Source organism: Heterocephalus glaber, unplaced genomic scaffold, assembly GCF_053883595.1.
Source record: "Heterocephalus glaber isolate CG9 unplaced genomic scaffold, H.glaber_assembly_v1.0 deba00001795, whole genome shotgun sequence".
In the NCBI taxonomy this organism is placed as follows: Eukaryota; Metazoa; Chordata; class Mammalia; order Rodentia; family Bathyergidae; genus Heterocephalus; species Heterocephalus glaber.
Window position 1 is genome coordinate 799,912 of NW_028258476.1, and position 24,601 is coordinate 824,512.

Sequence of the window (24,601 nt, forward strand, 5' to 3'; positions counted from 1 at the left end):
GCGGCGTGGGCCGAGGCCGGAGAGCCCGGGGAAAACGAGGCACAGCCCAATACAGTACCTAGGCGTTCCGGGGGGCGGCGTCCCAGCAGAGGTGCGGGGCCCGAGGCGAGCCAGGGCTCGGAGAGAAGGCGAAGGCGCAGGGGCGGGCGGCTCCGAGGGGGCTGAGGGGAGGCGGCCGCCGGGAAGTCCCCGAAGCCCCGCTCCTCCGGCCTCGCGCCCCTCCCGCAGATGATGCTCTCGTGACCGAGAGGGCAGTAGCTTCCTCCCATCCCCTTCTTCCAAATTAAAATAAAACCTGCGCACCCTGCCTCGCAGTCGTTTGTCTGCCGGCGCGGGCCGCGGGGGCGGGGGAGCCGCGCCGAACCCCTGCCCGGCTCCAAGATGGCGGCGCGCGCCTCGCTCGCCCTCCCCTCCCCAGACCCCCTCCGCCCCCCGCCCGCTCGCGTCGCCGTCACTTCCGCCCCGCCGCGGCCCGAAGTGACACAAAGTAGCGGGCCGGGCGGCAGAGCGGGCCGCAGCTGGGGGCGGGAGCCCGCGGGAGCCGAGCGAGCGCCCCCGCCCCAGCCCCGGCATGGGCCCGACGGGGCGGCCGGGGCGGGCGCCGCGCGCGGAGCGCTGAGGTGAGGCGGGCGCGGGGTGCGGGCCGGGCTTTGTCTCGGAGTGCGGTCTCTGCCCGCCCTGTGACCGTCCCGGTTAGGGCTCCTCCCGCGTCCCCGACCCGCCGGCCTGCGCCGGAAGAGGGTGTCGGTGGGCGCGGGGCAGGAGCGGGCGGGAGGATGCGCCCTCTCCCCGTGAGCATCCTCTTCCCCGGGCCAGCTATTTTTACCCAGATGTGGCTGCAGAGGGGGCTGGGGCAGGGCGACGTGGCCGATGGGCCGGACCGGTCCAGAGCCCCCGGCTACGAGGCCGGGCAGAAGTAGGGGGCCTTGTTGCCAGCCCCGCTCCGTTTCTGCCCCGGCCCGGCATGGGGTCTGGGGCCAAGGCTGCTTCAGTCTCCCGGCGCCTTAGAGGTAAAACAACTTTCCTGGGCCGGTTCCAGACTCCTGCCTCCCGGCGGCTGTCCAGCTCCTCCACTAAGTCTTGCCTGGGACGCAGCCCCAGCCCCCGGGCTGGCAGCGCTTCTGGACCGACCACCTCCGGGTGTGCCGGCGGGAAACCTGCTGCCCACCCTGCAGCCTCGCCTCCCTACCTCCCCACCCCACCCCGTGACTCATTCTCTAGACTGGGTGGAGACCCTGGCTGGGGCCCTGGAGGAGGTCTTGGCATCTCCAAACTGTGGATGAGATTTTTTTCTTCCTGAGCCAGACGGCCTTGCCTGCCACGTTCGGGGAGGGTCAGAGAGGAAGAGGTCTCCTGGTTGTCAGTGTTGCTGGGTCCGGGGCAGGGAGGGAGAACTGGAGTGGGTGACTGGGCTGTGGGCAGTTTGTAATTACAGAGGCTGGGTAGACGGGCTGCTGGGGTGTTCCCTGTAGGCTGGAGGCAGGCCCGAGGAGGAGGTGGAAGCCCTCTCCTCTCCTTTGGGCCAGGCTGGGGAACAGGCTCCAGGCTCTGTGAGCCTGTCTTGTAGGCCAGCCCCAACACCGCCTCCTCCTCTCTCTCTCTTTCCCCTGTTGTACTGGGGATTGAACCCAATGCCTCACACATGTTAGGCAGGCTCCTTACCGTTGAGCTATATCTTTAGCCCTTTCATTTTTTATTTTATTTTAAGACAGGGTCTTGGTAGTTGCCCAGGCTGGCCTTGAACTTGTGACCCTCCTGCCTCAGCCTTTCTAGTAGCTGGGATTATGCCACTACTCCCGGCTCAGGCTTTACGCCTTTTCAGGAGAAAGAAAAGATGTGGGAAGGTGGAAATCCGGATGACTGATGCTTTCTGAGCTTGAACCCAGTGTTGCCCTGACTGGACTCCGTTTAGGTGCAAGAGAGGGTGAGGGCCTCTTCTGCTGTGGTTGGAAAGACCCTCCTGCTAGCCCAAGGGGCGGCTGCCCAGATTGAGAGGAAGTGTCTGGGGACTGTCTGGCCAGGAAGTGCAGGCCCTGCCTCTAGAATGAGCTCCTCTGCGGAGGAGGTGATAATGGAAGCCCCAAGCGGCCGGCGTGGGGGACTTGAAAGAAGGGCGGAGCCTGCCCGCCGGCTTCCTGATGCCCTGCCAGGTGTTTCCTGCTTCTGTTCCCGCCTTGCACCCCTCGGGGAAATGCTGCTTTCTAGTACAGGCGCCACACGTCGTCGGCACCAGGAGATCGTGGGGCAGCCATTGTCCCTGGGATGGACACCTTGGGACCTGTGCCCCCTTCCCCTGCAGGCCTTTGCTTTGGTAGACGATCAGCTCCCCCGTGTACCCAAAGCAGAGGGCAGCCCCTTTCCTCTGATGTCCTGGCAGGAAGTGGGAGAGTGTTGATGCAGCTGGCTGTTGAGGGCAGGGCAGAGCGGAGAAGGGACACTGGAGGGGCTGAAGGGCAGTGAAGGGTCACCCTCTGCTTGGTGGCCCCCTGCATCTGCTGCCTTCCTGCAGGGTCTCCCATGGGATTGCTGGGACCTTGTTGGGTGAGATGGCACTGTGTGCAAAAAAGCGCCCCCCAGGTAAGAATGGCAAGGGGTGGGGGTCCCAGGGGCCATCATGAATGGTTGTTGTTCTGGCTCAGGGAACCAAGGGAAGAGAGATAACTGGTATGGGTTCGGGGAAAGGGAGATTTTTTTTTTAAGACAGGGTCTCACTGTAGTTCAGGCTGGTGCGGCCGGCCATCCTCCTGCCTCAGCCTCCCAAGTGCTGGGATCACAGGCTTGTGCCACCACGGCCGACTGGGGAAGGGGAGATTAAACCGCTCTGCATCCTGGGGAAAGCCTAGGAGAGTTTTTCCTTTCGATGCTGGAGCTGGATTTCCTGGCGGGATGCGTGAGCACCGGCCCGGGTCCACACACCTGCGTGCTTATCTGGAGGCGCCTGCAGCGCCTACTCTCAGGCCCTCCCTTTGGTTTCCACCGCCCGGTCGAGGGCTGGCCTCTGGGGGCGGGGACGCGCGGTTGCCCCGACGACGGCGGTCCGCTCCCCATTGGCCGGCCGCGGGCGGGGAGGCGGGGCTCCACTGGCGGTCGCCCACGCGGCGCTGCTGCGGCCGCTGCAGTCGGGGCGGGCGGAGCTGGGCTGCGCGTTTGCGGGGAGACTCGGGGGCTGCGGCGCCGCTGAGCTCAGCTCGCGGCGGTCCGGGCGGGCCCGAGGATGGCCGAGGCGCAGGGGGCTGTGCGCGCCGGGTGGCCGGGGCTCCCCTCTGAGCTCCTGCGCCTCCGCGGAGGCCGCCCCGTAGGCGGGAGGCGCCGGTGAGGCCGAGGACAGACCGTGCGCCCTCCGCGCTCGCTCCGGGACCATGACGGTCCCCAAGGAGATGCCCGAGAAGTGGGCCCGGGCCGGGGCGCCCCCCTCCTGGAGTCGGAAGAAGCCCTCATGGGGGACAGGTAACCAGAGGCAGCTCTCCGCATTCCGTTCTCCGCGGCCGCCGGCCTCCCCCGGTTTTCTGTCCGGACCCGGAGATCCCCACTTCTTCCTTGGCCTGGCCCATGGCGATGGCTCAGGGGCCAGGGGCTCCTCGGGGGAAGTTTCTGGTTTAGCGCGGTCCTGGGTCCTGGTCCGGTAGGCGGGAGTCACTGTGGCCCGGGAGCTGCCGCTGCAGTGCGCTCTGGCGCCCTGGAGAGAGGGCTCTGAAAGCTGCCTTTGGCTCTTTGACAGGTTTAAGGTACTGGGTTTGCTGCCCAACTAAGTTTTCCGGCCCGAGGTCATTGTGACCCCAGGGACGCGAGATGGGGACCTCTTCGTAGGACAACCCCTCTGGTGGGACCTGAACTTGGTGCCTGCAGTCGGGGACCTGCAGAGATTTAGATAGGTGTAGCCAAGCACAGTGAACTACTGAAAGGAAGTGTATGTAGATGGTACAGGGGAAGCCGCAGTTAGAGAGCGGCTGTTTCAGGTATGTCTGGTCTCCTCTCACATCTCTGCCTCGGTCTGTGTGACCCATATCCCTCAGCCCAACCTTCACTGCCTGAAGATGAGCTGTGAAATAGATGATGTCATTGTTGGCCAGTCAGAAGCTGCTGCTGGTGACATGTGACAAGCAGAGGTTCCTGTGGGGGACTTGCACGTGGGACTGGGATGCTGCCGCAGAGCGGCTCCAGGGCACGGTGACCCCTACCACCCGTCCTCCCCATGTACAGGCATGTGGTCCCCAAGAGGAAGATGGCTTGCATCTTCAGCCGCAGCGCCTTGATTGCACTGATGGCTGCATTAATAGTAGCAACACAAGGGCCTGGGGATCCCCATGACTGTCAGTGACTAAGGCTCCTCCAGAGACGGGTTGGGGTGGGTGGTACACCCAGTGGAGGATCTTGGCTCTTTAGAGGGAGAAGAAAACAGGCTTTCCTGTGAATGCAGCTGTTGGTGGGAGGTAGACTGGAGAGGGGAACTGAGAGGCAGAGCCGTGGAGCTAGCTCCGTAGAACCATATTCTGTGAATAGAGCCAGGGCTCTCTGTGGTCCTCCATGAAGTAGGACCCTCGTCAGGACGGTCCCGGCCTCAGCCTGCTCCTCCTAACTGCAGCGTGGTTCTGTTGTAGAAGAAGAGAGGAGGGCACGGGCTAATGACCGGGAATACAATGAGAAATTCCAGTATGCGGTAAGTGACCCCAGCCACCTGGCCAGAGCAGGAGGGGGAAGTACAGGGATGTCCTGGGCTGGGACTGATGGCTGACAAGGAGGACGCCTCGGGGAGACGAAGGCAGCCTTCTTGGCTACTTTCCATCTGCTACAGTGCAGAATTCTTTAGGCCTTCACTGGTTGGTGAAGCAGGATGCGTGACCCAAGGAGACCCCCATTTCTGACGTTTGGGGCAGCCAGCCTCAGGTTCTGGGTGAGGGTTGGGGGCCACCGAGTCATCTTCTCTCCCACTGCCGCAGAGCAACTGCATCAAGACCTCCAAGTACAACATTCTCACCTTCCTGCCTGTCAACCTCTTTGAGCAGTTCCAGGAAGTTGCCAACACCTACTTCCTGTTCCTTCTCATTCTGCAGGTAAGTGGCCTATCATGTGTCCACTGTGACTCACGAAGCAAAACGAAGCCAAAGAAGAGGAGGATTTAGGGCAGGAAGGTGTTGGATGGGCCTCAGAAGCATGTTTTTCTTTTTTCTTTTCAGTTGATCCCGCAGATCTCTTCCCTGTCCTGGTTCACCACCATTGTGCCTTTGGTTTTGGTCCTCACCATCACAGCTGTTAAAGATGCTACTGATGACTACGTGAGTTGTTTTCATTCTACTTTTCCCCCATTGCCTTCCTCCCACCCCCAACTCAAGCCATCTTCACCCAGCACAGTTCCTTGGTGACCTTGCCATCCCTCACCTGGTCCAGCTAGATCTATGATACCTTAGCTGAGGGGAAGGGGGTCCGGGAGAGCCGGTCTGTGGACAGGTGTAGACAGGGGATTCCCCAGCATGCTTGGAGTCCCCCTGAAGGCTCAGTTCCCTTGCAGCAGGGAATTGGACTTCACCCCTCTTGTTTCCCTTCTGTTTAGTTCCGACACAAGAGTGATAACCAGGTGAATAACCGTCAGTCTCAGGTGCTGATCAGTGGAATGTGAGTTCCTGTTAGAGACGGTAGCTTTGTGAGGAAGGGGATCCTCTGGGAATGTCCATAGCTGCTGACGGCCTCATCACTGTCTTCTGTTGCTGCAGCCTCCAGCAGGAGCAGTGGATGAATGTCTGTGTTGGTGACATTATCAAGCTTGAAAATAACCAGTTTGTGGCGGTAAGGGACAAGGTGCCCCTCTGGGTCACGAGGGCTGCTTTTCCTCTGGGCAGAAAGAGTTGAGTCCTTCCTACTTTGGTCTCTTACCACTGTGAAAGGAGACTTTGTTGAGCGGGAGGGTTCCTCTGTTGTGTGAAGATGCCGAGACTAGCCATTGATGTTGCTGGAATAAGCAAGCTGAGCGTGCTTAGTGGGGGCTCTCACCAGAGCCCGAGGGGGGCCGGCGCTGCAGTCCTCACTGGGTTTTCTCTAGGCGGATCTCCTGCTCCTGTCCAGCAGTGAGCCCCACGGGCTGTGTTACATAGAGACAGCAGAGCTCGACGGGTGAGTGGCATGCTCAGTGTTAGCCCTCTCCTTCTGCCTCCCTGGGAGCAGGAAGATGGCTTTGGAGGAGGTTCTCAGGTCTGAGCTCTGTCCTTTGTGGTACAAGTTGGGGGTCGGAAAGACTTCGGCTGTGTAGAAGTCTTGGCTAAGCAGTGGCACCCTGTAGTCAGGTGCCCCCAGATGGACTCTAGAAGTGGGAGGGAGCCAGGGCTCAGGGTCCTGTCCTTCCAGAGAGACCAACATGAAAGTGCGCCAGGCAATCCCTGTCACCTCGGAGCTGGGCGACATTGGCAAGCTTGCCAAGTTCGATGGTGAGTAGCCCTGCAGAAGCAGCCCCGGTGGGGTGGGCCAGGCTTCGGGCTGCTGTGGGCTCCTGTGGGCTCCAGGTTCGGGGCTTGTGGGGGCACCTGGACGTTGTGGAGGGAAGCAGGCCAGCCACTTGCTTTGGGGCGGGTGACCACGTCAAGGGAGTTTTGTGGGTGGTCATTTCCACTTGCTGTGCATGTTGAGAGAAATTCGACTCCTTCTTTTTGCTTGTTAGCTCAGAATAATATATGCTCCTTATCAGAAGACAGACTACGGAGTATGTAAGAAAAGTTAACACAGTAGTCTGTCCTCCCTCCAGTTCTGTCCTTCTTGGGTAGCCACATTAACTGATGATTCAGTGTGTATTCATCTATACTTTTTTCTTTTTGCAGTACTGGGTATTGAGCCCAGGGCTCTTTGCACTGAGCTACATCCCCAGTCCTTTTTTTTTGGTGCTAGGGATCGAATTTGGACCTTGCGTGTGCGAGGCAGGCGGTGGAACCACTGAGCTAAATCCCCAGCCCCCCAGTCCTTTAAAAATTTTTTTTTATTGTTATTATTTTGGAAACAGGGTCTTGCTAAGTTACTAAATTGGCCAGGCTGGGCTTGAACTTGTTATCCTCCTTCCTCAGCCTTCCAGAGTGCTGGGATTATAGGTGTGCACCACCATGCCCAGCTCATCTACGCTTTTTACATATGTTCATAGGAACATGGAAACATAGTTATGAATAATTGTTATGCTGAAGTCTCTGCAGTCTTCCCTTTGTGTTTTTTTTTTTTTTTTTTTGGTACCGGGGATCGAACTCAGGTCCTTGTGCTTGCGCAGCAGGTGGTGAACCCACTCCACTAAATCCCCGGCCCTGCTTTTGTTTTTGTTTTTGTTTTTGGTACCGGGAATCAAACTCGGGTCCTTGCGCTTATGCAGCAGGTGGCAAAACCACTGAGCTAAATCCCCAGCCCCAGTCTGCCCTTTTTCAGACCTGTCAAATGCATTATAAGTATTTTAACGCATCAGCATATAAAACATTTATCTTTTTGTTTTGAGATAGGGTCTCACTAGTTGTTCAGGCTGGCCTTGAATTGGTGGCAGTTCTCGGGCCTCAGCCTCTTGAGTGCCGGGATTACAGGTGTGCACCACCACGCCCGGCAGTTTTTTGGGGGTTATGCTCATAATAGGAGTCCACGCTGCCCTGTTCTTCTCCTGAGAAGCCGCATCAGCTCACACTGCCACCAGTTTGCCTGCGCCTCTTGCCCTCTCCCTTGGCTGCTTTCTGCCTCACTTTTCATGTCATGCCGTGGCCAGGACCCTGAGTAGCTGTCCTCCTCTCCCGCCCAGGTGAAGTGATCTGTGAACCCCCCAACAACAAGCTGGACAGATTCAGCGGGACCCTCTACTGGAAGGAGAGCAAGTTCCCCCTGAGCAACCAGAACATGCTGCTGCGTGGTTGCGTGCTGCGGAACACTGAGTGGTGCTTCGGGCTGGTCATCTTCGCGGGTGAGCTCCCGAGGGTTCAGAGGAAGAACGAGTTGGCAGTTGTCGACTCAGCCCTCCCTTGGGGAGAAAGTGTAGGCTCAGTGCCTGCAGTTCTGGGGACAAGTGTCTCATCCACCCAGTGACAGCCTGGGGACCAGCACCCAGGCCCGGAGGCAGGGTTGTTACTTGGCTTCGCCTTCTGCCCCAGGTCCTGACACTAAGCTGATGCAGAACAGCGGCAGGACGAAGTTCAAGAGAACAAGCATTGACCGGCTGATGAATACGCTGGTGCTCTGGGTGAGCCTCTCCCACCTCTGCCCTGGCTTCTCCCTGGGTGCTTCCCTTTTCCCCTCCAGTTGCTTTTCCCTGGTCAAAAGGGTCTGGGTTTGGCTGTGAAGCCACTGATAGGCCAGCTACTCAAAGGCAGAGTTTATTTCAGTCTCCTCTAGACTGGAAAGATGTTATTTTTAAAAACTTGAGGCATAAATCAACAGTTTAAAGCTGAAACAACATCGTCCCTTCTGTCTCCTGGTTATGATGGCCCAGTGCAGCATGTGACCCCATGTTTGCCTCTGCCGGGGACAAGGAGGCCTTCATGGGGTGGAGGGGCCACAAAGAGAAAGCTTTCCATTTGCAAGCTGGTTAGCAGGGTCCTTTCCCCTGACTTCTGAGGGTGGAGGTTCTCAGAGGGAAGGTTTCTCTTCATTCTTGGCAATTCCTGAATCCTTCTCTTGTTGAGCCAGAAGTCCGAGCTCCTGTCCAGGCTGTCCTCACCATCTGGCCCTGCGCCTGCTGCCTGCCCCTTCCTTGCATGCCGGCTTCCAGGTGCTGGGCCTGCCTCTGTTCAGACAGTTTCTGCCTAGGCTGGAAAGGGGTCGCAGAAACCCAGCCTGATTCCTCAAATGACGTGTTCTGTTGTTTTAAAAGTATTTCAACAAGGGGCTGGAGATTGAGCTCAGTGGTTCCAGCACCTGCCGCGCAAGCGAAAGGTCCTGATTTCGATCCCCGAGTTCGATCCCCGGTACCAAAAAAAAAAAAATTTCAATGTACACGATAACTTGTTTCATTTATAGTAATAGTTTATCTTAGTTCATTGACAAGAAAGTTTGTGTTATCTATTTCTTTTTACCAGAATCTTTTTGGTTTATGTGTTATACAGAGTAATTGCTTTGAAGATGATGATACACAGTGTAATTAATGTTATTCTCTTGTTTGGTTATGAAAATTTGTTTTATTTTTTTCATTAAAAATAAAAGCCCCATGGGGCGGGGGATTTAGCTCAGTGGTTCCGCCGCCTGACTCAAAAGCACAAGGACCCCAGTTCGATCCCCGGTACCAAAAAAAAGAATCTATAAAAATAAAAGCCCCAAGCTGAGTATGGTGGTGCATGCCTGTAATCCCAGCATTCGGTAGGCTGAGGCAGGAGGATCACCAAGAGGTCGAGGCCAGCCTGGGCTACTAGTGAGTTCAGGGCCAGTCTGAACTGCAAAGGGAGACCCTGCCTCAAAAAAGACTGAAAAAACCCCACCCTGAGAGCATGGTTAAGTCAGTCGAACAGAGGCTTGCCTGCCCCTGGTGGTCTTTGAGCACCAGGTGAGCCCTGTTTCAAAGCCTCAGCAGTGGAGGCTGCTTTGAAACAAGACATGAGAAGTCATGTAGTGGTCTTGATTATTTTCTTGCAGTATGGTGGCATGCGCCTGTGATCCCAGCTGGGAGGCTGAGGCAGGAGAAGGGAAGTTTGAGCCCAGCCTGAGTGAAGGATTTCCCAACTTAGCAAAATTCTGTTTAAAATTTTTTTTTTTGGTGCCGGGGATCGAACTCTGGTCCTTGTGCTTGCGCAGCAGGTGGTGAAACCACTGAGCTAAACCCCTGGCCCTGTGTTTCAAAATTTTTTTTAAAAGTCCTGGGGATTTAGCGTATATGAAGGGCCTCAGTCCAATCTTCAGTGCTGGAAAAAAAACTGCTGTTCATGAAAATAGTTTGTTTCGCTGGTTTAAAAAACGGTGCTGTGTATAGAATAGAGACATTGTAGTAACGGGGAGTTTGGCAGCTGTGAAGGCTGTCCAGGTGCATGAGTATTTTGATTTGTGGAAAGCTCAGCCCACTCTCAGCACCTTTTCGGATGCCTCAGTGCTCCAGGTTCCCCACCCTGCAGCTGAGGAAGTGTCCAAGGAGCAGCCTCGTGATGTCCAGACCCACAGGCCGGAGGCCTGAGCTGTCGGATAGAGTGTGCTGCCAGTCAGGTGCTCTGGCACACTGGTGACCGTCCTCCCGGACTCCTTGTGTTTGTGGCTTCCTGAGTCCCCACTAGTCTCAGCGTCTCACTCCCTAGATTTTTGGATTCCTGGTCTGCATGGGGGTGATCCTGGCCATCGGCAATGCCATCTGGGAGCATGAGGTTGGCATGCGCTTCCAGGTCTACTTGCCCTGGGACGAGGCGGTGGACAGTGCCTTTTTCTCCGGCTTCCTTTCCTTCTGGTCCTACATCATCATCCTCAACACCGTTGTGCCCATCTCACTGTATGTCAGGTACGTGCTTTCCCTGACCTGGCGTCCCCTCGGGCTCCTCGGCAAAGCTTTCTGTGAAGGTGAAGTCCTTGAGAAAAAATGTGGAGCCCCCTTCTAACTACTGTGAACATTTTTGTTACCTCTTTATCTTTGTGTGCAGAGCAGAATTTTACCCTAAAATTTCCTGCCATTTGGGACTATATTAGAACAACAGTGACTTCTTCAGCATGTATTTATTGCACGCCTTCCACGTGCTAAGGATCTTGGAGGTGGCATGGTACATGCAGAGATGAACCAGGAATGGATTTCCCTCCCGCTAGGAGCTTAAGTCTGGTAGTGGGAGGAAAATCTCAGCACGTTGTAAAGCAAAATAGGAAGAAGGCAGAAGTCATTCTACCTAGAGCGTTTTGTGTAGAGCAGGCCCTGGCTGTGTCAGATGGCTTCCTCCTCCAGAAGGGGCAGCACCAGGTACTGAGATTCCAGGTGGGAAGCACTAGGCGTGTGAGGCTGAAAGCACCTCCCTCCCAGGCGGGCAGTCAGGTGGACGTCTCACAGGGGTGCACTAAGGTGGGTGAAGACGGAGCTGGAAGCGAGAGGAGGAAGAGAAGTCCGGAAACAAAGGCAAGGGGACAGAAACTGGCAGCACCTTCAAGAACAGTTAGGCAGGGGCCGCCCCGATACTGGAGTTTGGTGTCTGCCTATGCTTGGCAAACCATTAAAGGTATTTTGGGGTTTTTTTGGTACTGGGGATCAAACTCAGGACCTTGTGCTTTCGAGGCAGGTGGTGGAGCCACTGAGCTAAATCCCCAGCCCCCGTTAAAGGTTTTTTTTGTTGTTTTAAATCTAGCCAGGCGAGGTGGTGCACTCATCCCAGCCCTCGGGAGGCTGAGGCAGGAGGATTGCTGTGAATTCAAGGCCAGCCTGGGCTACATAGTGAGACCCTGTCTCAAACAAATAACAACAACAAAAGTACTTTCTTGTTTACTACCTGAGGTGGTTCTCCCATCTGTGGGCTTCTGCTGTCCCTGTTTTGTATCCCAGTTGAGGCGGAGCTGTGGTCGCGCCTCAGGAGCCTCGCTTTCTGCCTGGTCAGGGCAGTGTCCTGGGGAGGGCAGTGCAGCAGCAGGGGCAGGGCTGGCTTCCCAGCCCGCTTGTCTGCCTGGTGACACGACCAGGCGGCCCCTCCCGGCCATGGCTCAGTCCCATCCCCAGGGTGACGACTGGCGAGCGGTGAAGGGAGAGCGACAGCGCTCTGCTCCGTGCGGGGTCAGCCTGGCTCCGGGGCCTCGTGTGGGGTGGGGCAGCGCGGAGTGGGCCAGGGCGAGCAGAGCACCCTCACTCTCTCCCCGCACCCCACACTCGCTCTTGCCTTTCTCTGCATGGTGTCTGTGTTTAGTCCTGAGGTAAGAACTGGCCAAGTGCCTTGCCCACGGTTCCTTTCCTCCTCTGCCCTGTCTGCCCAGGCCCCGTGCACCTCGTGTCTGGAGGGTCTGGAGGGTCGGGGCGGGCGGGCGGGGAGACGTGGCTGCGCCTTGCCCTTCCCGCCCAGGCTCCTGCCTGGATATCTGCTCTGTGTTCCCCTGAGGGCCTGCTCCCCGCCCAGCCTCGCCTCACTTCCTGTCCTGTCCTCCTGTGTCCTGCCCCTCCCGTGTGCAGTGTGGAGGTCATCCGGCTGGGCCACAGCTACTTCATCAACTGGGACAAGAAGATGTTCTGCACGAAGAAGCGCACACCTGCGGAGGCCCGCACCACTACCCTGAACGAGGAGCTGGGCCAGGTGGAGTACATCTTCTCTGACAAGACGGGCACCCTCACGCAGAACATCATGGTCTTCAACAAGTGCTCCATCAGTGGCCGCAGCTACGGTAGGGCGGCCTGGCTCGCATCCTTTTCCCCATGTTGGCTTTTCCTTCTCCCACGTGAATCTACGGGGCCCAGAAGGGCCGTTCTGTCTTCGTACCGGGTAGCAGGCAGGGACCAAGAGTCCTGCCTCTTCCCCTGAAGCCCTCACCCTGCTCTCAGCTCCTCAGCTGTTTGGAGTGAAGCCCCAGACCTTGGCCCCTGGGCACCTGGCCAGGTTGGAGCTTGGCTGCCTGGTGTGTGCTAGACTCTCCCCGTGCTGCTGCTCAGGGACCTTGTGAGTCTCCGGAGTGTGACTGCAGTCGTCTGGGCATGGCCCTGCTGCAGTGGCCAGTGGCTGAGCTGCTGGGATGGCATGCCCGGGTGTGCAGGGTTGACCTCACAGGCATGAGCCCTGCATTCTGTACCGACCTGGACTCAGGGTGTAAGGCTCTGTCTGCTGTGCAGGCCTGGAGCGAGCTGGGCTGGCAGCGGGTGGGTTGTGACTACTACAGCCATGATCCTGGGTTCTGGGTCCAGGATGCCTGTTACCTCCTGTGCCTCGAGTCAGCAAGGTGGATGTGCTGAGGGCTCACAGGCCCTGGGTTCTGGATTGGAGGCCTTCCCCATGCTTCGGAGCCCCTGCTCTGACCTTGCTTCTGCTCTGTCCTGGCTGTGTGCAGGTGACGTGTTTGATGTCCTGGGACACAAAGCTGAATTGGGAGAGGTGAGATTCAGTCTCTCATGGTTTCAAGCTCTGAGCTGGGCGTGGTGGTGGTGGACGCCTGTAATCCCAGCAGTCAGGAGACTGAGGCAGGATTGCTGCAAATTTGAGGCTGGGATGAACTACATAGTGAGACCCTGTCTCAAAAAATAAAAGAACAAAACAATCACTGTATGCTCCAATCGCGCTCCTGACCAGCAACAGTGGGTGCAGTTGGGAACTATGTGCTGTGTGGGCAGGAGGTGGAGCTGCCAGCAGCGATGCACACTTTAGGGGCGCACAGGCACAGGCAGGGCTTTGGCTGTTGTGAGCACCGGGAGGCAGGGGCAGCCCCTCTCCTGGGACGTGGGACCAGCCCAGCCTTTCCTGAGAGCCATCTTCCCCTCCCAGAGGCCTGAACCCGTGGACTTCTCCTTTAATCCTCTGGCTGACAAGAAGTTCTTATTTTGGGACCCCAGCCTCTTGGAGGCTGTCAAGCTGGGGGACCCCCATGCGCACGAGTTCTTCCGCCTCCTTTCTCTGTGTCACACTGTCATGTCGGAAGAAAAGAGCGAAGGTGAGCCCGGAGCCGGCTTGGCTGTGCCCAGCTGGGCTGGTGCTCCTGGCACTTCTGGACTGGGGTGCCTGGGTGGGGCCGTGGCTGAGCGCAGGGCTGCTGCCAGCCTGTGCCTTCTTCCTCTCTGCCCAGGAGAGCTGTACTACAAAGCCCAGTCTCCAGACGAGGGCGCCCTGGTCACTGCGGCCAGGAACTTCGGTTTCGTGTTCCGCTCTCGCACCCCCAAGACCATCACCGTCCACGAGATGGGCATAGCCATCACCTACCAGCTACTGGCCATCCTGGACTTCAACAACATCCGGAAGCGCATGTCAGTGATAGGTGAGGCGGGGCCGGGGCCTGGCGTGGCCGGCGCATCCCGGCAGGCACTCGCGCGTGGCCTGCACTTCCTCCCATCCCATCCGCAGTGCGCAGCCCGGAGGGGAAGATCCGCCTGTACTGCAAAGGGGCCGACACCATCCTGCTGGACAGACTCCACTGCTCCACCCATGAGCTGCTCGGCCCCACCACGGACCACCTGAATGTAGGTGTGAGGGAGGCCGCTGGGCAGCCTCGGTGCAGGACACGGGGAGCGTGGCCTGCTTTCTTGGGTGTTTCTCGTTGTCTTTATTATATTTAAGGTACTTGGTATATTTTAATATTCAGATGTGTAATACAGTGAGTACTGCAGCCACGCAGATGACCACATCTACTCTCGCCGTCACCTCTTTTGTGTATGTGTCACTGGGGAGTAAATTCAGGGCCTCCCCACTGAGCAACATCCAGCACTTTTAAATTTTGAGACAGGGTCTTGTTAAGACACTTAGTTGCCCAAACTTGGCTCAAACAATGATCCTCCTGCCTCAGCCTCCCGCAGTGCCAGGGTTACTGTTGTGCAGCACCACAAGTAACTTACTTTGGTGTGTGTGTTTGTGTTTAGAACACCTAAGAATTTTCCTGCCATCTGTCATTAGCTCCCTGGACCTACTGGTGTGTGACTTGCAAACTTTGCCTGCAGGAGTATGCAGGGGAAGGGCTGAGGACCCTGGTTCTGGCCTACAAGGATCTGGATGAAGAATACTACGAGGAATGGGCTGAGAGACGACTGCAGGCCAGCCTGGCCCAGGACAGCCGGGAAGACAGGCTGGCCAGCGTCTATGAGGAGGTGGAGCGCGACATGATGGTGAGTGCCCAGCGCAGGCCGCGGGCAGGCAGGACCGGCCCGAGCCTGCTGCTCTCGTGCCAGGAAAACGCCCTGTGGGATTTCCAGCTGCTGGGTGCCACAGCCATTGAGGACAAGCTCCAGCAGGGGGTTCCAGAGACCATCGCCCTGCTCACCCTGGCCAACATCAAGATTTGGGTGCTTACTGGAGACAAGCAAGGTGAGGGCCTGGCAGGGCAGAGGGAGCTGCCGGACAGCAGTCCTGCGTGGGCCTGGCGTGGGGCTGGGGCACCAGGCAGGAGGCGTGCTGACCTGCCTCTCTCCTGGTAGAGACGGCCGTGAACATTGGCTACTCCTGCAAGATGCTGACGGACGACATGACGGAGGTGTTCATAGTCACTGGCCACACCGTCTTGGAGGTGCGAGAAGAACTCAGGTAAGCAAGGCCTGAGGGAGGCAGTGCCCTCAGTGCGCCCTGCGGTCGGCAGGCTGGAGCCTGCTCCCGCACGGCCTGGGAGACAGCACACTTGCTTTCGCCTTCACAGAAAAGCCCGGGAAAAGATGCTGGACTCGTCCCGCGCCGTAGGCAATGGCTTCTCCTACCAGGAGAAACTGTCTTCTTCCAAGCTGGCTTCTGTCCTGGAGGCTGTGGCCGGGGAATACGCCCTTGTTGTCAATGGTCACAGCCTGGTAAGTGTCACCATGCTCAGCCGGTGACATGAGAGCACTTAGCTCGTTTTATTCGCCTTTCCTGCAGAGGGGCAGAGGAGCTGGCTCCAGGCTCCTCTGGGGACGGCTGTCCTCTCTCAGTGTCCCTGTGTTCCAGGCCCACGCGCTGGAGGCAGACATGGAGCTGGAGTTTCTGGAGACGGCGTGTGCCTGCAAAGCTGTCATCTGCTGCCGGGTGACCCCCTTGCAGAAGGCGCAAGTGGTGGAATTGGTGAAGAAGTACAAGAAGGCTGTGACACTTGCCATTGGGGATGGGGCCAATGACGTCAGCATGATCAAAAGTGAGTGTGGCCTGCGGTGTAGGGGCGGGGCAGGCGCGGTGTCCACAGAGGTCTTGGGCAGGGAAGGGTGACCGGAGGCAGGCCTCGACGGGTGGACTCGGCAGTGTGTGGCTATCTTCGCTTTCCTATCATCTCTTGTCTTACAGCGGCTCACATCGGTGTGGGCATCAGCGGGCAGGAAGGGATCCAGGCTGTCCTGGCCTCCGATTACTCCTTCTCACAGTTCAAGTTCCTGCAGCGCCTCCTGCTGGTGCATGGGCGCTGGTCCTACCTGCGCATGTGCAAGTTCCTCTGCTACTTCTTCTACAAGAACTTCGCTTTCACCATGGTCCACTTCTGGTTTGGCTTCTTCTGTGGCTTCTCGGCCCAGGTAGCGAGTTCCCGTCTTTTGATTTGTGTTCTGTGTGGACTCCCTAAGGGCTGAGGTTGTGTCTGTTCTCTTCCTCACCCAATCCTGTTGTCTGGTGCATGCTTTAAAAGAAATGTTTGTTGGGCTGGGGACATGGCTGAGTGGCACCACGGCTGCCTGGCAAGTGCAAGGTCCAAGTTCGATCCCTGGTACTGCAAAAAAAAACCACAACAAAAACAGGTTTATTTAAGAGAGTCGAGAGCAAGCTTGAAAAACCCCGTAGAACTCCCTAGGTGTTACATCACTCTCTTCCGGTGCCTGATTTGTAGCCAAGAAAGGCCACATGCTCACTCTGTCCCCCTGCTTTCTTCCAGACCGTGTATGACCAATATTTTATCACTCTCTATAACATTGTGTACACCTCCCTTCCGGTCCTGGCTATGGGGGTCTTTGATCAGGTACGGGGGAGTTTGGTGCCCAGGAAGGGTGGGAAAACACTGACCGTGTGCCCGCCTGTGCCTGCTGCCTCTCCGAGGAGTGGTGGGGAGGCCCCATGACTCCCCGGGCCCTAGACAGACTGGGGGCCGCTGTCAGAGGTGGGGCAGGGTCTGCCCAGACCACCCTGAGCCTCCTTGGCCACGCGGCCTCCCCACACAGGACGTCCCGGAGCAGCGGAGCATGGAGTACCCCAAGCTGTACGAGCCGGGCCAGCTGAATCTCCTCTTCAACAAGCGGGAGTTCTTCATCTGCATTGCCCAGGGCATCTACACATCCGTGCTCATGTTCTTCATCCCCTATGGGGTGTTCGCGGAGGCCACCCGGGATGACGGGACCCAGCTGGCCGACTACCAGTCCTTTGCGGTCACTGTGGCCACGTCCCTGGTCATCGTGGTCAGTGTGCAGGTACGAGGCAGGCCAGAACCGACTGCTGAGGGAGCATTGGTCCTGCTCTGGAGGGCTGGCCAGGGCTGCTCCTTGACGGCCCCTGCTCTCTGCAGATTGGGCTGGACACCGGCTACTGGACGGCCATCAACCACTTCTTCATCTGGGGCAGCCTCGCGGTTTACTTTGCCATCCTCTTCGCCATGCACAGCAATGGACTCTTTGACATGTTTCCGAACCAGTTCCGGTTTGTGGGTAAGGGCCTGTGGCCTTACATGGAGAGTGAGGAGCTGCAGTGGTCTGGGACAGGCAGGGTGGGCGCCCACCGTGTCACTAGGAGCTCACTAGGAGCTCAGCAGAGCCAGGAGCTCTGCACTGGCCCCACAGAGCCGCCTTATCCCGGCAGGTTGGGGGCTGTGGGGGTCGGGTGGCTTCCTGGCTGACAGAGACTCCGCCAGTGGGGTGGCCAGGGCTGGTCTAGAGGAGCCAGGATGGTGACGAGGCTGGGTTCTGGGCAGTGGACAGGGCTGCAGGTGGTGAGGCGAGAGTAGCTGGAGCAGCAGAGAAGGGCTAGGGGGGCAGCCTTCATGGTCTTGGAATGCCAGGCTGCCAGGTTTGCCTTCGATTTGCCTGAAGTTGTCGCTTTTTTAGGGGAAGAGGAGCAAAGAGCATGGCGAGTTTGCGTTAGAAAGGATGGTCAGTCAGAGATGTGGCTCAGTGGTGCCGACACCGGCCTTGCAAGCACAAGGTCCCGAGTTCGACTCCCGGTACTAAAAAAAGACTTAAATGATACGCGAGAGAAATATAGGAAGGATGGTCAGTGAGGAAGCCGCTGGGCTGACCTGGACCCAGGGCGGCCTTGGAGGGCAGGGAGGCTGGTGGGTGGGGAGGCAGTGCAGCGGCCCTGAGGGCCTTGGCCTTGGCTGCTCTGACTCGTGGTGCTGGGCAGGCACAGCGCTTCCTCGCGGGCCTGTGTATGAGAAGGCAGCTGTGGGTGGACAGAGAGCATGTCTGGAACTGGGGTCCTGAAGAGCCTCCGAGGCCAGGTGTGCCGCTTAGAGGTGGAGGGCTTTCCTGGCATGTGTGGCCGTGGGCTCCTTCAGAGCACAGAGGAAGGTGAAGGAAGTGGCCACGAAGGTGGGGGTGAGGAGGCCAGTTACCTGCTGCTGTGCAGCCCGGGTGGGCGTTAGGGTGGTGTGGGGTGCAGGGACATGCAGCGGGGTCCCAGACGCTGCAGAATGGAGCCTGCGCATTGGATGGGGTGTGCGGCAGGGTCGGGGGAGCAGCGTGCATGGGAGGGAGTGGGCGGGGAGACCGCCTGCCCACTGGGTGTTCATGGACGTCCTTAGTGGCTAAGGAGACTCTGGCTTGGGAGAGTTGTGGACCAGCATCACATTGAGGTAAATGTTTTGGGCCTGGAGAAGAGGGGAGCCCTTGCTGACTTGGGTTCTGAGCCAGAGAGTGCTCAGGACGTCAGGGGCTGCTGTCCTCGCCACTGGGAATTCTGGGGCCAGCAACTCCTGTGCACCCTAGGGAATGCCCAGAACACGCTGGCCCAGCCCACGGTGTGGCTCACCATCGCGCTTACCACGGTCGTCTGCATCATGCCTGTGGTTGCCTTTCGGTTCCTCAGGCTGAGCCTGAAACCAGATCTGTCTGACACGGTGAGGGGCCGGGCCGCCCACATCGGGGACCGGGTGGCGGAAGGGGCCCTGCTTCGAGCTCTGTGTGGCTGCAGCTGGGCTGCATCACGACTGCTTGGGGTGTCAGCGGTGGCCGTCTCCGGGGCCTCTCCAGCACGCTGATGCTGTCTGTCCCTTCCCTGCCCAGGTCCGCTACACCCAGCTGGTGAGGAAGAAGCAGAAAGCGCAGCACCGCTGCATGCGCCGGGTGGGCCGCACAGGGTCCCGGCGCTCGGGCTACGCCTTCTCCCACCAGGAGGGCTTCGGGGAGCTCATCATGTCGGGCAAGAACATGCGGCTCAGCTCCCTGGCGCTCTCCAGCTTCACCACACGCCCCAGCTCCAGCTGGATTGAGAGCCTGCGCAGGAAGAAGAGCGACAGCGCCAGCAGCCCTGGCAGTGGGGCCGAGAAGCCCCTCAAGGGGTGACGACCCAGCAGCCTGTGCCGATGGCAGGGCACTCAGGCTGGCCCGAGGGACAGGCTCGGACCTGGTGTCCTTACGCCTGGCCCTGCCACAGGGTGGTGGAGGGGCCCGGGCAGAGCAGGGACTCAGGCGTGGGCAGGCAGCCCTGAGGGAAGCAGCTGTGGAACCCCAATGAGGAAAACTGACTGCGTCTGGCCCTGCCTGGCCAGGAGCCCACAGGGACACTCTAGTCTTATTTTTTTACTCCCGCTCCCCAGAGGGCCCCTCGAGCCCCTGTTCCTGAATTACACAAGAATGTATCATGCCGGGAAGCTGGAGACGTGCTGGGGCTCTGGGCCCCTCACGTTATGTCTGTCTCCTTGATTTGTGTTTGGATCCAGCTTGGTTTTGCCTTTTTTTTTTTTTTTTTGGCAGGTACAGGAGAACTTTATGTGACTTTCTGTTGGGTTGGAGTCTTACCTCTCCTGGGAAGAGGGGACTGGCACCCACTGGGAGCCCTACCTGCTGGGACGGTTCCCTCGTGGGGCGGGGCTACCAGCCCTCGAGGCGCTGCCAGCTGAGAGGGAGAGTATGGGGCTTCGGTCCTCACCTTCCTCACCTTGATCCTGGAGCGTGCCCTCCCCCGTGTGCACACATACCAGGTCCTGATCCCGTAAGTCCTGCTGTACTGGGCCGGAGCCTGGACAGTGGCTCTGTCACGCAGTGAAAGCTGAGTGTGAGGTTCAGTCAAGGGGGAGGTGAGCTTTCATTTTAAATCGAGTTTGAAGTTCATTAGCAGACCCCTCCCCTCCCCTTAGGTGGCACCCCAGGACCCTGAGGTGGGGGGCGGGGCAGGAAGCAGAGCCACGGAGGGGACTGGAAGGGAAGGCTGCCGCCCTTCTCCGCCCCCCTGTGGACGGGGTCCCAGCCGTGTCCACTGTCCACTGCCCGGGAGGAGCTGGCAGGGTGGCGTCCAGGGCTGAGGAGGAGGTGGAGGGCGGAACAGAGCCTGGGCCAGGAGACTGCTCAGGACAGGGCCCCTCAGAGCCTGGCCACAGCCTGGAGCTGTTCCCCATTCAGGTGTTTCCCAAGGTAGCAGCTGCTTGATCAGCCTGGGAAGAACCGTCCTGGGCAGCTGGGGCGGAGCAGGGGTTGGTGCAGGGACCTTGCTGGGCGGTGGGCACAGGACAAAGGAGCTGGCGTGTGGGTGGGTGGGGCACCAGGGAAGGCTTGGCAGGGAGACCCCTTTGGCCACAGTTTACAAACTGAGTATCATGTCTGTCTGTGTCTCTCAAGGTGAGAGTCTGATTTTTATACCAAAGAGGAAATGATTTCCTTTCATATTTGGTTTGTCTATATTATATAAATATATATATATATATATATATATATATACACACACACACACACACACACAGTTATATATATTATTTTTTTTGGTTCCCTCTCATTTTTTAGGGAGGGAGGAAAGTACCAAGTTGCGTTGAGCTGTAATTAAGGAACATTCTGTATAATTTATGACACATTTCTATACTTGCAAAAATTATATCGTTTTATGGATATAAAAGAAAAATACCTTTTTATAAAATTCAATTTCTGAGAACTGTGTAATCTGCCTCTTTTCTGGTACTGAAGGCCTGTGGTGAAAGTGAAGACCGCTGTCCCCTAAACGGAGCGAGTGGGTGCATCTGGGTGGGGTGAGGTCAGGTGCTGGGGACAGTGCCTCCCTCCCCTGCACCCCTGGTCTGAACGTGGGGGGCGGGGCCTGGGGACTTGTGTCCAGCTGGTGGCTCAGGGCCTTCAGAGGCCACTGCCCAGTGCAGGCTGCAGGCCATTGTCCCTGATGCATGCTGGGTGGGTGTGTGTAGGGAAATGTTGGAGGGGTTTTTTTGGTACCAGGGATCAAACTCGGGACCTTGCGCTTTCGAGGTAGTCAGCATCACCACTGAGCTAAATCCGCAGCCCTGAGACCTTTCTTTGGAGAGGGTGCAGGTGTGTATTATGGAACACGGCGCCCATGCATGGCTGTAGGGCCGTTCTGGGAACCATGAACTGGGTGTCCCGTCTGTGCCTTTGCTGAGCCCCTCCTGCAAGGGTGGGCTTTGAACAGGCTCAGTCCAGGTCAGACATGGGTGCCACTCGGGACGCCCTGCCCGAAGCCAGCCCTCCAGCCACCCCAGCAGCCCGCAGACCTGGCCGGGCCCTCTCCATCTAGCGTGCCCCTCTCCTTCATTCCCTGCCTGTCAGCCTGGCAGACCCGGAGCTCACTGGGGATCAAAGGCCCCAGCAACTTCACCTCCTTGGCTCAGCCTTCTGGAGCCCTGGGGTCCGAGGCTTCCCGCCTGGGAGAGGCTGCAGGGCAGGAGGACCAGGCAGAGGCTGAGGACTGGGCTCTAGGCCCCTCAGGTGACCAAAAGTCTGACCTGCCCGGCATGGGGAAGCAGACCTCCCCTGGAACGGCCTTTCAGGGCTTATTTTTGTTTTGTTTGTGTGGGGGTTGAACCCAGGGCCTTCTTCTGAGCTATATTACCGGCCCTCTTTTTTTTTTTGGTACTGGAGATCGAATTCAGGACCCTGAGCTTTCGAGGCAGGCAGCGGAACCACTGAGCTAAATCCCCGCCCCGCTGCCCACTTTTTATTTTAGGTCTAAGACAGGGTCTCACCAAGTGGTCCAGGCTGACCTTGAACTTGTGATCTTCCCAGCTCAGCCTCCAGAGTAGGTGGGATTACATGCCTGACTTTTCCTTTTTCTTTCTTTTTTTTTTTTGAGATGGGGTCTCACTATGGAGCCTAGGCTAGCCTCAAACTCATGATCCTCCTGCCTCAGCCTCCAGAATACTGAGACTACAGGCATGCACTACCACACCCGAAATCCCCGCCCCGCTTCCAGTACCAGTGTCCTAGCTTCATGGCTTCCTGGCTTTTCAGGTGACCCTCGAGGAGCCGAAGTATTAGGGAGGAGGTCTTGATGGATAAGCTGCACGGTCACGGGAGAGGGCACAGGAGAGCCAGGGCCAGGCTGTGGTGGACTGGATGGAGCAGCACAGCTCCTGCCAAAGGCCCCAGCCACAGGCTTGGCCTGCCCCAGGCGCCCCACCGTCCTGACCGGCCTCTGCTGTCCCGGGGCAGCGCTTCCCCGCTTCGGAGACAGAATCCCAAGTGATGCTGACCTCAGGTGGAAGGCACCACGGTGGGACAGCTTCCTCCCCGGGGAAGTGTTGCCCTGGGACCTTGCCTGCCCGGGGGGCAGAGCTCTGGCCTTGGTCTCTCCAGCCCCTGTGGCACAAGCGGACCTTGAGGTTGTCTTGGCCCGACTGTCATTCCCGCCTTCACCCCAACCCACGGGCTGCTGAGCCTCTTCCTGGGATGGGCCTCAGCCCTGCCCTCGCTTCTGCCCCCCCTGCCTGCCCCGGCTGGCACCAAGAGCGTGCGACTGACTGCTCCTGCTGCCCAGAGCCCAGGCCGCGTGGGTCCCCAGGGCCTCGAAGATTGCGTTGCTCTGTGCTGGTGGAAACGCGCCTCCCCGAGGCTCCTCCTTGCTGCAGCACCCTCATCTCGAGTCCTTTGTGAGCTTGAGCTTGCGTAGACGCAGGGACTTTGGTCTTTCTGTCTGTGGTTCCCTCTCTGCGTGCTCCCCACGGCCTCTTCGCTGCGTAGATGCCCTCCTGATGTCCCAGCCTGGCTTCTTGTTTCTGGCATGCTCACCTTGAGTGAGTGCCCGCTCGTGGGCACTCCACAGCTGTCAGGACGCCCCCACCTCCGAGGGGTGCACTGTCCAGTCCATGGGCTCCAGCGTGCTCTTCCCGGGCTCCCAGCACATACTCTGACCTCCTCCCTACCCTGGGTCACTCTCCTCTTCCGCCCCTCCACTCCGCTTCCCTTCCTTCCCTTCCTTCTTGTAATAGGGACTGAGCCAGGGCCTTCACACTGAGCCCCCCCGTGCCCCCCTTAAACATTTATTTTGAAACAAGGTCTCACTAAGTTGCTAAGTCACCCAGGCTGGGCTTGAACTTGTGATTCTCCTGTCTCAGCCTACAGACCACTAGGATTACAGATGTGGACCACCACACTCAGCTCCATTTTTCTTTTCTTTTTGAGATGGGTCTCACTCTGTTCCCTGGGCTAATATTGAATTTCTCAGTGCAAGTGCCCTCACTTGCTTCTGCCAGCTCAGAGCCTGTGGCCTGTTGGATAATAGCGTAGTTGCTCTGCCCAGGAGCGCCCCAATGCAGGGACGCCCCATGTGCAAGTCCTGGCTCCCTTCCCCACTGTCAGCACAGGGGGCCGTGCTGCATGGCTCGGGTGGGCTTCATTCTTCTTTCCCTCCTCAACTCCCTTCCACTCTCCCCACAGCAGACAGTGTGGCCTCCTACTTTACAGACACGATAAAACTGCAGTGTCCTGGCCGGGGTATGGTAGGCCCATGCCTCTGGGGTTGGCTCCGAGGGGCCCCACGTGAGGGAAGGGGAAGCCAGGCCTCTGTTTCCTGCTGGAGGAGAGGGGGAGCCCACAGGCTGCAGGGAGGGCTCTGTTCCTGCCCTGCCCTGCCGTGCGCTACCATCTCCTGGGGTCCCGGGGCAGCCTGTGTGGCCCTGTCGTCAGGCATTTTTTTCCTGGAGCCTGTTGGGTTCCTACTCTAGGGTTAGCTTGCTTCCTTCCTCCTCATTTGGTTCTGGAATTCTTATAATTTTGGTCTCGAGTTCATCTCCCTAAAATGGCATGTGACCTGTAGTTAAGTGACCCTCTGAGTTCCTTGTGTATGTTACAGGACCCTAGATACAAAGGTATTTGAGGTAGATTTTTAAGCAAAGTCCAGCTGTTGTGTACAATTCCTTTTCCTACTTTGCTGATCTGTTGATGAAGGTTGGCATAGCTATGTGCCAGGAACAAGGACACTTGTTCTGTGCAGAAGACTGGAATATTAGTTGTGCCCAAAGCAGGCTGGGGGCAGTGCAGGCTGTAAAGAGTTAACCCCATAACTGGCTTGTGTGCACTTATGTGCCGAGGTCAGAGTAACTCACACCCAAATTCTGTTCCCACAACTAAAGGCTTCTGACTAGAAGGACAATGTTCAAATTACAACCAAACATTTTGTCTATTCTGTTCCTAATTCGAGAATGCTTTATCTTGCCCTTCACGAGCTGTTGTAGTCAGCAGGATTTACAGGACGCATAATTTCTAAGATTATTTTATTATAATTACCTAAAGAGTCAAATGCAAAGGAGTACAAGGGAGATTAACCGCAGACTAGAAGCCCAAAGGACTCGGCTGAGGGCTTGGATCCCAGCAGTTTCCCACACAAGTCCAGCTAAAGGCTTAGAGTCCAAGGCAGTGTCCTCCACCAGCCCAGCCAGAGGCCCAGAGCCCACGGCAATGTCTCATGCTTGTCCGTATTGAGGATCTGCACCTGGAAGGCCAAAGGCCAATGGTGGAAGCCAGAAAACCTACGCTGGTGAGATGAAGGATTTGTGCCACCAGGCTGAGGGATCCACATTGGAACCAGGAAGTGATGCTCATGGTGAAGATCAGAGCTCTCCTGATGAAAACAGCAGCCATTCCCGGTGACAGTGAGGCCCCAAGCTCCTCCTCTGATGAGAATAGCCAAGTTCGAAGCAAACTTCT

General features: G+C 57.8%; 1 protein-coding gene across 7 annotated transcripts; it reads left to right on the forward strand.

Moving 5' to 3' along the window:
* The first annotated feature begins 475 nt into the window (after positions 1-475).
* Atp8b2 (ATPase phospholipid transporting 8B2) lies at positions 476-20,582 on the forward strand. 7 transcript variants are annotated; one of them, XM_087203268.1, is made up of 29 exons: positions 476-620; positions 2,510-2,577; positions 4,599-4,657; positions 4,938-5,051; positions 5,175-5,273; positions 5,549-5,610; positions 5,709-5,781; positions 6,035-6,105; positions 6,337-6,416; positions 7,748-7,906; positions 8,094-8,182; positions 10,218-10,414; positions 12,050-12,258; positions 12,916-12,959; positions 13,347-13,512; positions 13,645-13,833; positions 13,920-14,035; positions 14,510-14,674; positions 14,762-14,873; positions 14,984-15,089; positions 15,199-15,343; positions 15,480-15,663; positions 15,810-16,033; positions 16,387-16,470; positions 16,670-16,915; positions 17,011-17,149; positions 17,546-17,661; positions 18,428-18,558; positions 18,725-18,913. In XM_087203268.1, the coding sequence occupies exons 2-28, from the start codon at positions 2,547-2,549 to the stop codon at positions 18,530-18,532; spliced, it is 3,384 nt and encodes a 1,127-aa protein (XP_087059394.1). In that variant the 5' UTR covers positions 476-620; positions 2,510-2,546; the 3' UTR covers positions 18,533-18,558; positions 18,725-18,913. The 7 variants fall into 7 exon arrangements, with proteins under 7 accessions (XP_087059394.1, XP_087059392.1, XP_087059395.1 ...); XM_087203266.1 differs by lacking the exon at positions 17,546-17,661 and having other exon boundaries at positions 477-620; positions 18,725-20,582; XM_087203269.1 differs by lacking the exon at positions 17,546-17,661 and having other exon boundaries at positions 482-620; positions 4,583-4,657; positions 18,725-20,582.
* Positions 20,583-24,601: the final 4,019 nt, after the last annotated feature.

Bases quoted from the DNA above. Each gene is read 5' to 3' on its own strand.
- Atp8b2 (XM_087203267.1), top strand. From the start codon at position 1,864: ATGCTTTCTGAGCTTGAACCCAGTGTTGCCCTGACTGGACTCCGTTTA. The intron at 6,106-6,336 runs GTGAGTGGCATG...CTGTCCTTCCAG, and splicing joins GAGACAGCAGAGCTCGACGG to AGAGACCAACATGAAAGTGC. The intron at 17,150-18,427 runs GTAAGGGCCTGT...TGTGCACCCTAG, and splicing joins GAACCAGTTCCGGTTTGTGG to GGAATGCCCAGAACACGCTG.